The sequence below is a fragment of the Balaenoptera musculus genome, chromosome 11 (assembly GCF_009873245.2).
Source record: "Balaenoptera musculus isolate JJ_BM4_2016_0621 chromosome 11, mBalMus1.pri.v3, whole genome shotgun sequence".
NCBI classification, from domain to species: Eukaryota; Metazoa; Chordata; class Mammalia; order Artiodactyla; family Balaenopteridae; genus Balaenoptera; species Balaenoptera musculus.
This window is the reverse complement of record NC_045795.1, coordinates 87,444,050-87,456,633: the sequence shown is the minus strand read 5'-3', so window position 1 is coordinate 87,456,633 and position 12,584 is coordinate 87,444,050. Positions and strand designations below refer to the sequence as shown.

General features: G+C 39.7%; 1 protein-coding gene across 1 annotated transcript in view; it reads left to right on the top strand.

The window, feature by feature from the left end:
• CNTN3 (contactin 3) overlaps positions 1–12,584 on the top strand; it is a 331,266-nt gene that overhangs the window by 291,163 nt on the left and 27,519 nt on the right. The window contains 6 exon segments of the mRNA XM_036867699.1: positions 2,039–2,156; positions 3,005–3,163; positions 3,263–3,412; positions 5,386–5,456; positions 6,399–6,633; positions 9,357–9,472. Of these exon segments, the coding sequence (XP_036723594.1) occupies positions 2,039–2,156; positions 3,005–3,163; positions 3,263–3,412; positions 5,386–5,456; positions 6,399–6,633; positions 9,357–9,472 (849 nt within the window).

The window sequence follows — 12,584 nt, the reverse complement described above, 5'->3', positions numbered from 1 at the left end:
TGTTTCATATATATATATATCCCTGACTTGGGTTTATATCCTAGAGAGCAGAGGTCATGCATAACACACTTCTCTAACCTCGAGTGAGTCTAATACGGCAAGCATTCGATGAACTTTTGTTAAGATGAATCTTGACTCTTCATATTGCTCCATGAAAAGACAATAGATAGGGTGAGAGAGAAAAAGCACTAGAAGAGGAACAATATAAATATAGTCTACTGAGAAAGACAAAAATTAAGTACAGGATCCTTAGTTTTTGCTACATTTTATTTTTCATTTATGTATTCATCCACTCAGTTTCATGTTGGTGCTGAAAAAAAAATCAATGGTTCCTACCGTCTACATGTTTATTGCTTCCGTTTTCACTCTACAGTGTAAAATATAATTAAAAATTATATTTCCCTTCATGGTGAGCCTAACTATATTTCTTCAGGAAGATGGCTTGGTTATTACACAAGCTAGCTAAGTTATATCTCTCTCTACCCATCAATACCAAAGTGAACAGAAATGACAAACCCAACATCAATCTCTTTTTTACTCCTTCAAGAAAGAAAACGAGCTTATGTGCCTAAAAGCTATATTCATGTGTCTGAGGACAAAAAGACAGTGCTACTTCCAATTCTCTTTTTTTACCCGACTGCTTTCAAAATAAGCAAATAAACACAGGGAGGAATAACAGCTTATCCCAATGCCTTGATGGAATTTAATCGTAACAGTTCTTACTTCACTGAAAATAAGAGATTCCTATAGAAATGATAATCAACCTCCTGTGAGTAAATGGAGCTCATAAAATCTAAAGAGTTTCTAAAGGTCAGCAAGCATTGAAGGCTTTGTCCTGGGGATAAATTTCTAAGTAACCCTGAGGAGAAAGAGAGAGGGAGGGAAAGGAAAAAGTTTAACTTGATAAAAGTAAAATGTGCAAACTCAGCAGTTTCTGGATTATCATTTAATTACAGCCATCAATCAGCTCACATCTGCCTTTTCCCGATACTAAGAAATTCAGGCTAAAGCCATACAATCCAACCAACGGAGAATACATAGCGCATTAAGAATCCTAAGGATAGGAAGCAATATTTAAGAAACTACCTGATAGGAGATCTTAGGAAATTACCTAAAAGCAGGATAGTGGAATCCATCTTTCAACAAATACTGGGAAAACCCAAGAGTAAAATTATCCTTTTAATTAATAAGACAAACTACTTATTGCTTCCTCTTCCGTACCAGTTTAGAGATTTTCCATGACGTGATCCTCTTCAAAGGGCTTTGCTTTCCAAATCGTTTTATTTCAGTCCATACTTTTACTAATGCATGAAACTGGCCTGCAGTTACTCATTTTACAAACATGATTTTACATTCTTTTAAAACAAGGACGATTTGAAGTTGAGCTTTTAGAAATACATTTGCTTCATTAATTGGCACTGGGGAATGCCGGCCTATGTCTTTATGGGCAGCTACTATTTTCTGGTTAAAAATGTTTTAATTTCTTCTTATTGCGGGGTTCATACTGACTGTCCCTAAATTCTGTAGTGAAGGAATTAAATAGCATTAGGCTTTTTAAGCTTCAAAGTGTTCAGAAAAGTGTTTCAACCATGGTAATCCCCTTGTCGTGCTGCCTTTATCTCCCACCAGATACCTAAATGCTTCCGTCTTCTTCTCAGGCAAATAATTGCAAAGAGGATGGAACCAGAGAAAAGAGTTGCGCTGGTGCTGAGCGGTGGATATAAAGAGAAGTGTCACCCTAGTGAAAGTAAATAGACTCTGAGACTGTAATCTCTGCCCTTATTTATCTTTGAAACCATAAATGCCCAGGGGAAAGCTTGTTGTTTATTTAGCTACAGAAATCTATGTCTGCAATCATGTATGGTTTATAACCTGTTTTTATTTCCATATTTTCCATCGTAGCAATCTTCTGTCTTGGAACCACCTAGGTCTTCTCTCTAAATATGGGTTTTATTCCAGTGGTGTTGTTGGCCATAGCCTTCGAGAGTCTCTGTGTTTTCAAACTAATAATATGTTCATTACCTGTTTTTTCCAACAGAGTTCGTCAGGCGATTTAATGATCAGAAACATTCAGTTGAAACACAGTGGGAAATATGTTTGTGTGGTGCAGACAGGGGTGGACAGTGTTTCATCTGCTGCTGACCTCATAGTGAGAGGTAAACATTAATGGCTCTGTGTGCTTCTTTAATTTCGCATCTTAACTGAGCCTTTCTCACTGAAAAACCATGATGAGATAGCATATGAACATGTGAGTTATATAATATTGATTTGATCCCCCTGCCCAAATAGACCAGAAGCTGTGAGAATAAGGATGGGTGCTAATTCAAAGAAATAAAAATCTCAACTCTGTCATTCCAATAGCTCTCACTGTAATGTGCATTCCACAGCTGCTGCCAAGCTGATGTGTTATTGAGCATGTCATTAATTCAGCAGTAGTGTTTAATATGAAAGAGAGTAGTGATTGTGTGTGTGTGTGTGTGTGTGTGTGTGTGTCTACTTCCAAAATAAAACACAGGATCATCTAGGGTGCCTGAGAAAATTTGCCAGTCTGAGCTACTGTCCAAAGTACTGATTTGCTACTGAGCTGAAAAATGACCCAGAGTGCATGGTAGAATAAAACAGCTCTAGATTACAAACTGGGAACTACAGAGGTGTCCCAGAAGATTAAAGAAAAAGGTTTCGCACCAAAAGTAAAGGATATTGAATTTGGAACAGTGCAGGAATCCTGCTGAATAGAGGGCTCAAAAAGCAGGTTTCATTTGCAATTGTGGAGTATTATGCCTTTGGAATTCATGGCTCAAAATGCAGATTTAATATCTAACAACATGAATGTGAAAGAAAAAAAGTGGAAGTTTTGTTGCCAGGTAAATGTCCTTTTACCCTAAGTGCTTTTGAAATTGGGATCCGTTGAAGGGATTCAAGTGCTATGGGGCATGTTCTTCACATTGGTAGAAGAGAATGACGTTTATGGAATTGCTAAATATTGTTTGCATTTTTGCCTTAGGTTCACCTGGACCACCAGAAGACGTAAAGGTAGATGAAATTACAGATACAACAGCCCAACTCTCTTGGAAAGAAGGTACAGACAACCACAGCCCGGTTATATCCTATTCTGTCCAGGCACGGACCCCTTTCTCCGTGGGCTGGCAGACGGCCACAACAGGTAAAGGGGAAGAGGCAAATGCCACCGGTACATATGAATGGATTTCAGGTCAACCCTAAGATGTGCAGAAGTTTACCTCTCTGAAATATTCCTTTGTAGTGCCTGAGGTCATTGATGGGAAAACACACACAGCTACGGTAGTCGAGTTAAATCCATGGGTGGAATACGAGTTTCGGGTTGTAGCCAGTAACAAAATCGGAGGTGGAGAACCCAGTTTACCCTCAGAAAAAGTAAGAACTGAGGAGGCAGGTTAGTGTTTTTGTTTTCTGAGTCATGGCTTCATAGGTTTTTCTGGGTGTGTATTTCCACTTCTCCTGCGCTTGATCTCCAGCCTCGATAATGCATTGTCGCAATTATCTGAACTATCTAACGGCAGACTGGCCATATGGCATTTGTCAAAAGACACGTGTAAGTGATTCTGATGTAGTGTGATATTTGCAAGAGTTCAGTCCATCGTCAGCATTCATTAGTGTATGTAGAGTGAATATGTTTTTGTCACTTAAGGTTATAATTACTATCTGATATAGTCACCCTGTTAACAGGGGAAGTGCTGTTTTCATTTATAACAAGCATTGACAAATTGGTAGGATAATGACTTCTGGGAGTTCAGCTGCTAAGAAATCTCATTCTGCCACCAAGCTTAAGCGATTGATGAATAGGTATATTTTGGCCCCTTGAGTATTAAATTAAGAGAGAATTATTGTTAAAATTGTCCATGTGGGGTAACTATTAATAATAACCATAAGACTCTTTTTTATAATGCTAAAAATAGCCTAATATTGAAACTGCAAAGTAGAAAGTGTACATGGTATCACATTATTGAGGCATCAGAGAGGATTTAAGACTTTCCTTTTCAGAGTCTGTAGTATTAATTAAGACTAAAATTATGTTTGAAATACAGCCAATGTATTACTTTGGAACAAAGCCAAGATAGAAGTCATGGAATACATTTCAATAATTTTAATGATGCTCTTTTACATGGGACAATGCATATAATGTTTATGCCAGGTATTGTGAGAAATCAGGGAGCCATGTCTATCTTGGTGCTCAGTTCATTTATTCACACAACACATATTCAGGAAGTACCTGCTGTGCACTGAGCACTTTCTAGGTACAGTGGGTACAGCTCTGAACACAACAAAGACCCACCTTCAGGGAACTTATGTTCTAGGTGTGTCATGGGATTTACTAAGCATAAATTTCTCAGCATAAAAGCCTGTGTGAGGTTCATAAAGATTATCTCATAATAGGATTTGAGGGTTTAAGTATGGGTCATCTTTATATAGAGCCAATGTTTTTCTGAGAACTAAATCTGTACTTGAAATAGTCATAAGTTAAATGTTCATGCTGATGTAGGATGGACCTAAAGATTATCATACCAAGTGAAGTCAAGTCAGACAGAGAAGGACAAATATCATGTGATATCACTTACATGTGGACTCTAAAAAAATAATGATACAAATGAACTTATTTACAAAACAGAAATAGACTCACAGACATAGAAAACAAACTTATGGCTACCAAAGGGGGAAGGAGAAGAGCGGGATAAATTAGGAATTTGAGGTTAACAGGTACGTACTACTATATATGAAACAGGTAAACAACCAGGACCTACTGTATAGCACAGGGAACTATATTTAATATCTTGTAATAACCTATAAGGGAAAAGGATCTGAAAAAGAATATATATGTGTGTGTATATATATGTGTATATATATATATATATATATATATATATATATATATATATATATATATATATATAACTGCATCACTTTGCTGTACACCTGAACCATTGTAAATCAACTATACCTCAATTAAAAAAATAGCTTTGAAACTGGGGGGAAAAAATGTCCGTATGGGATTGATTTATCATCATCCCTGATGAATCACTTTTTCTTGTTTTATTAACCTTCACACTGAGTCATTTTTTTCTTACTGTTTGAGATATTTTGAATCTCTAATAATTTTATGCAAATATGAAGCATGTGATGATCTCCCTCAAAGATATATATATACACATATACATGCACACACATATATATACACAGATATAATTGCATATATACACCCACGTGTGCACATGCACACACACACACGTGTGTGTAATGTGCCAATGATCAAATTATTTTAAGTATTAAAGGTAAACAACATTGAGTCTTCTTTCAGATAAATATTACCAGATGCTAGCAGGGTTTCAGTCGTTCTTTCTAATCTTTCAGTGCCGGAAGTGCCTCCTTCAGACGCCAGTGGAGGAGGTGGGAGCCGGTCTGAACTGGTGATCACCTGGGATGTAAGTGTCTGCACAGCGCCTGCCTCTCAGGGTGACGCTCTTCCCACACTCATGGCATCCTGGGTGGTGCTGGTAGTGGTGGCTGGAACTAGTAGTGAATATTTTTGAGTGTTCACTCTGTGTTAATCATTGTTCCTAGCATTTTGCATATTTTTTTCATTTTATCCTCGCAACATTTTTTAGGTGAAAGCACTAAGACGTAGAGATGTTAAATAATTTGCCCGAGGTCATCTGGCTGGTAAACATAGGGGTGAGAGTCTAGTCCTGGCTCTTTTCTCTGGAGCTGCTCCCCCGCTGGTGATGCACACGCCACTTCTCCAGCCCGTGCTTCTTCCTAGCCATTCTCTCAGCCCTTGCTTTAAGTCATAATTAGGAAAAATATTAATTAACAAAGTCAGAAGGCACTAGAATTGTCTACATTATTTGAAGATGTGGTTGGAAAAATAAGAAGTCAAGAGATTGTGGAGTGTCAATAGGAATTTTTGACATGATGCAAATACAGCTTTGAGTTTAATACATTGTTTTTATTTCCTTTTTTAAAGTTTTACTCTTTTGCTCTGAATTATCATGCCAATGTGTAGTTTTTTTCTATAAAATCAACATTAGGGATGAGATGATTTTTATTTGATTTAGAGATGCAGTATTTCAACTGAAAGTATATCTTTATTATTCGGAACTCAGATTGCGGCTGCAAGATGCTCAAAAATCTGAATAATTTATGAAAATTCCAGTTAGTTATCTGGTGGCTATGAAAGAGTGGCATATGTTTATTTAAAAGCAGCTGACTGTCCCCCTGACCTTTTTCTCCTTTTTTAATCCAACCACTTAATCCAATGTAGATGATTATTTGATGGCTTTTACAAAAGACTCCGCATTATAACTGCATTTATTCTTGCCTTGCTCTCGTGTGAAAGCGTGAGTTAATATGCCTTTCCTTTATAGCCAGTCCCTGAAGAACTACAGAATGGTGAAGGTTTTGGATATGTTGTTGCTTTCCGCCCTGTTGGAGTAACCAACTGGATCCAGACAGTGGTCACATCTCCTGATACCCCAAGATACGTCTTTAGAAATGAAAGCATCCTGCCATTTTCACTGTATGAAGTTAAAGTGGGTGTTTATAATAACAAAGGCGAAGGACCGTTTAGCCCAGTGACAACAGTGTTCTCTGCAGAAGAAGGTATGGAAGGGCTATGATTAGACAGATGGCCTTCAACTTAATGATTTTTCGACTTTACAGTGGTATGAAGTGAGACACATTTCAGTAGAAATTGTACTTCGAGTTTCGAATTTTAATCTTTTCCTGGGCCAGTGATATGGAGTAAAATAATCTCCCAGGGTGCTGGGCAGCAGTAGCTACAGCTCCTAGTCAGCCAGACAACCACAAGGGTAAACAATGGATATACTTCAAATTATTCTGTACCATGCAACCGTTCTACTTTTCACTTGCAGTACAGTAGTCAATAAATTACAGGAGATACTCAACACTTTATTGTACAATAGGCCTTGTATTAGATGATTTTGCCCAACTGTAGGCTAATGTAAGTGTTCAGAGCCTGTTTAAGGTAGGCTAGGCTAAGCTTTGCTGTTTGCTATATTAGGTATATTAAATGCATTTTCGACTTATGATATTTTCAAATTAGGATGTGTTTATCGAGATGTAACCCCATCATAAGTCAAGGAAGATCTGTATGTCAGTACCACACTTAATCAACCAATTGTGCTCCAAAAACCCATTTGGAAGTTCTTTGTGACTTCAGATATATTTCTTGAAAAGGAGAATGATTGAAGTCATAGTTAGTAGTCCAGGTAATAAAGATCAACCATGCCTACTTGAAGCGTGAGACTCAATGGATAGTTAGAGGGGGTAATAATTCATTAAAAATCTGCTTATGAGGAATACATTGAGTTCCAGTCTGTGAAGCAGGGAGCAGCACAGCCTTCTACAGCTTTCTTCTTCGGGAGGTAAGATTAAGATATTCTTTTGGAAGTGCCCTAGTCTGAAGCTTTATAGTGGTTCCTAGACCTGAGAAAGAGGTTTTAGCAGGATGGAGAGGGAGAACCAGAAATCTGACATTGGGGAGGTATGGAATATGCAGGTTTGAGGATGGGTTTCACCAGTTCTAGTCGGTATAGATTCATACATACTCCACTCTGGACTCACTCCCTTTCTCTGCCTTTCTGTCCCAGAAAGTAATAGTAAAAATAATAGTAATGTTAGGAGAATCCTATGAAGTTGCCATTTTATAGGTCAAAAGCAGCTGAATATTGGCTATCTCATGCGGTTCTAGCTAGTTAGAATGGCAGGAGCTAACATGTATTGGATGCTTACCATCAGCCAGACGTTACCTAATTGGAATTTTCCAAGGAGGAATGGCAAGTAGGTACTATTGTTATTTCCCACTTACACAGGAGAAAATGGAAGCTTGAGGAAAGAAATTAATGGAATTGCCAAAATCCATACAGACCTATTGAGCTAGTATTTTAACCCGGGGCCTTTGCTCTTGAGTAGTTTGAGCTCATGAAATACGATTTCACAGTATCTCCTCTATCCTCCAAGCCTTACAGTAAATTGAGAAAGTGGGTCCACAGTTGTCATTCCTAAAAACAGTAAGGAGGCTCAATTTTTCATCATACTGTCACCTCCTATTTTTGTTCTCTCTTTTCCCACTGTGTTCTGAGAGAAAAAGGGAACAGGATTTTTAAATTTTTTGCAAAACCAAGAGCTTTTATATTCATAGCCAGACCCCATCTCCAAGAGTTGCTGAGAAGGATTATCATTACGAGGGCAGGTCAGCAGTCTGAGGGGTGATGGCAATTAAATTAACCAGGGAGTTTGGGTAGACGGGGTTGGGGGCGGGCGGCAGCTGGGAGGAGGGACGGCCAGAGCCTTTTACTATCTTCTTGCCTCCTGCACTTTCCTTCTCCTGTTTCCATTCTTGCCGCCACTGATGATTTGGTTAAAGGTCTTTCTGTTGCAAATGTCAGAAACTGATTCGACTTGTCTTTTAAAAAAGCAGGGATTTATTGGAAATATACTCAGACCTTTCATTGAATCAAAGAGAGAAGTAAATAGTAAACCTCATGAAGAACCTTAATCAGAGAAGCTCTGGACCCTCAGAAACCTAGGGCTTCTCTAGGGCACCAGGGCTGGATTGATTGGCCTCAAGTCTTCCTCGTTTTTCCAAAGCACGTTTCAAATTCTCAAGAGAAAAAAATCTAATAGGCCCATCCTTGGACCAGGGGGTCTATCTTAATATGCATCAGCCATGGCCAGGGAGCAGGATCCTTTAACGTAGAAATGGATATTGGGGGAGGACGCATCTCTGCTCAGAGCTCCTAAGAGGAAAGAATCACTGTGAGATCCATGAAGCCCCAAGAGTTCTCCATTACAAAGGGGATTTCTTCCTGTGTATTAAGCTCTGTGTGTGCTTATCTCCTCCAGAAGAGTACAGGATCTCATTTAACTTTGCCCCTCTTGTGGGCCTGGCTAGACAAGGCACTCACCAAATGCTTATTGAATAAATGAACTCTGTAGACCTTGACCTTTATTTGGAAAAACAAAAAATAACATAAAATAAGTAGCACTTGTGGGCATAGGATTTCCCATAGAGACTGTGGGACGGAAAGGAGAGAAATAATGATAGGGAGGAAAGAACCAAGGGAAAAAGGGGAGGAAAGTAGGATACCAAGAAGGGAATGCCAGAGAGGGAGCAAGTTGCTCTGGCTGTTCCGCAAGGAAAAGCCTGTGGCTGTGATGCTCTCTTCCTAGGACATGGGAAGTGACCAAGACATGGTTCATGTTTTCAAATATTTTTACAGAATATTTTACATTTTCAAATATGTTAAAATGCTTTTTTTAAAAAAATAAGAACTTCAATATATTTTTCTGTTCCCAAACAGAGCCTACAGTAGCTCCATCTCAAGTTTGTGCAAATAGCTTGTCTTCCTCAGAAATTGAAGTTTCTTGGAACGCTGTTCCTTGGAAGTTGAGCAATGGACACTTACTTGGCTATGAGGTAATGTCTTTTCAAATTAATTAGCTCTTGTAAGTATGTTGCCATGCTACCTTGTCTGCTTTCGTTTAAAAGTCTTCTTAACAATGACATCTTAGCTAAAGTCTGACTTTTCAATTTTATCACCATATTGTTCTGTGTGACTGTCAACGGATATTGACTTTAACTCAACCAGTTGAATGAAAGTGACTTTAGTTGAGGTATAAAAGAAAAAATAAAATAAAATGAAAGGAAATCATGTATCCTGTGGGCCTAATCTTCAGCTAGTTTGGCTAAAAAATAAGAGTGAGATCGAAACATAGTATTTAAGTTCACTGGGTATATCTGCTAATAGCTCTTCCGGTGCTTTGTCTTATTTTCTTGGTGGCCTTGTTACTTCTAGGCTCTAGAGAAGTCAGCCATGTAGAATGTAATTCTTGCCTTCAAATAATTGTCTTTGGTGAAATACGATGAAAGGTCTGAAACGGCATAACACAAGAACAAATGTAATGAAGTTGAGAATAGGCCACACAGAAAGTGGTTGAGGGATGAGTGACCTTGAAAGGTTTCATAAGGGTAGGAAGGTTTAACAGGACTTTAAAGAAAAAATAAGTAAACGTAGAGAAAGTGGAAACATTCCAGACTGAGCATGGCACATTGAAAGAGTGGAAGGAGTAGAGGTCCATCTGCAGAAGGGGGTTCCTGTGGGGCAGGTGACGGTAGCAGGGTGCAGTGGGGCCAGCTCACAGACGGCTCTGAATGTTAAGAAGAACCATTCTGGACTGGGCCCCACGTTTAGGAGGGAGCAGTTAGAGAAGAGTGGGAGCAGTTGAGCTGAGAGCTGACCAGATAAAAAGCGAAGTCTTAAGAAGGTTTCTGTGACAATGACAGTGTGGTAGCCACGGCTGTGATTTCACCCCGACCCACAGCCGTCTGCTTAGCAAGCTTCCCTCATGCTTCTAATTCCTGACTCAGTGGCAGGTTTACATGCACGTGTTTGCAGTACAGGACCGTGTACCCTGCCACTTGCCAGCATAACCTCAGTGACTGCACGAGGGTGCCCACTTGCTCAAAGGCAGCTGACCCATGGACAGTTAAGCTGAGCTAGTCAGATTCTTGTTTGAAGTATTGAAGCAAGCAGCATAGAGATGGTGTTTAGTGAGCATAATGCAGTGATATGTCAAATTTAGGACCCAGTTCAGACTTCCCAAGTGAAGGCCATGGGCAGATAGGACAAAGCTGATTTACAGAGATGAGACAGAGCAGACATACTTTCATGCAGCCCTAAAGAATGGAGGAGACAAGGACCCATGGAGCTTGAAGAGCAACAGAGAAGAGCTCTCTGACAATTTTCCAGTTCTTGAGTTGGCTGTTTTCTTTCTCATAATGTCACCTTGTCCTCCTTTTCAGCCAGCCCCCTTTACATTTGAACTTGAGAGAGTTCCTGGTCCTTGTAACCAAACAAGCAGTGACTTGGATAAATTAAAGATAAAGTAGAGGAAGGATTGACTAGAGCAGTGATGCTCAAAGGATGCACCATGGGCCACCTTCACCACAATTACCTAAATTTTTGCTGAAGATGAGCCCCCAGAATCCTCCCTGGGCCCACTGAACCCAAACATCTAGGGGTGGGTGTTGTGAAGGTGCATTTTTAGTAAATACCCATAGGGAAACGTCTTCCTGCACACGTATGTATAGGAAGCCCTGGTCTTGACACAGAGACCCTGATCACAGAGCTGTCCAGACTTAAGGAAACCGAAGTGATACTGAAGAAGCAAAACACCACATAAATACAGCAGAGCAACTTGATCAGCATCTTAAAGGAAGCCAAGAACACTTGGATGGAAAATTCCTTTAATTCCCTGACAGTGAGTAGAAGCAGTGAAAGATAGTGGGCAACCAATAGTAGCTCCCCAATGATTAGAGAAATGGCATTGACAGGAACGGTAAGTGGGATGGAAGGAACACAGATGTAAAGGAGCATAATCCTGAGGTCAAACCTGTGCCAGGTCCCAGCTCTGCCACTCACTGTGCTGGAAAAGTTACGTAAATTCTGTGAGCCTCATTTTCCTGCCTGCAGAATGGGAACAATGAGCCTAACCTAATTAGGATTTTGAGAGGATTGAATGAGATTAGGCACCTGTGCTTCTCACAGTTTCTGGCTCATAATAATAAGCAATGAATAAGTGTGAACCATGTCCCAGAAGAATTTTTCCGATATTAATTCATAGATTTCTCCCCAGTAACTATTCTCAAGCAGTTCTTCGACTCCAAGCTCTTTTGCCTCATGAGAGTTTTTGACGGCTATCAAGATGGGGTTGCCTGTGAGATCCCTTCCTTCCTCGCTTTGTTTCCAAAGCTCAAGCCTTTAAGGAGATCATTTCATGTATCCTAGAGGGTGAAGCGAGAGAACATGCCACAGAGGAAAAAATACAAGAGAAGTTTCAGGTGACCTTGGAGGAAACGAAGATCTGAGGCTTACAAAATCTCGTGGGTCCCAGAGCTTTCTACCTGGCAGTGCCCAAGTTGGTGGCCAGACCGCAGAAGGGAACAGCTGTGCTTCCCACACTCAGCAAGGACTTCTTATTCCCCAAGCATGGCAGAACTGCTGGGCCTAAAGGGATCAGACCAATGTAACAGTAAGTTATCTTGGCCAGGCTTTGGGAAGGGAGCCCCAGGAGTGATTGAAGTCGAATTTTCCATTAGCTGAGCAGGATATGAAATTCAGTGTTAAATCAAATTTACTTAAAGAAAATAAATGAGCACATTTTGCATCCCTCCAGCAGCAGACTGAAGTACACATCCCCCATTCATAACTTTGTCCTTTACAAACCGTATGATAGGATAATCATTTCTGACCTGGTTGTAGCTTGTGAAGTAGTTAAGAGAAATAAGCAAGAGACTATATATAAATGGGCTTTGTGGGCTTCCAAGCACCACAGGAATGTTACCAGTCACTGGCGATTGTTTTGACAGCTTGGGGGCAGGTAGATGCTGATTTTAGAATATATCAGTTTAAGCTGATCATGAGTCATCCAGATATGCATACTCTCTAAGAAAGTAGAATTATACCACTGTGGCTCAGGTCAGGAAAGAGAGGTTGATTGAACAAGAGAGAAAACCAAAGAATCCAAGT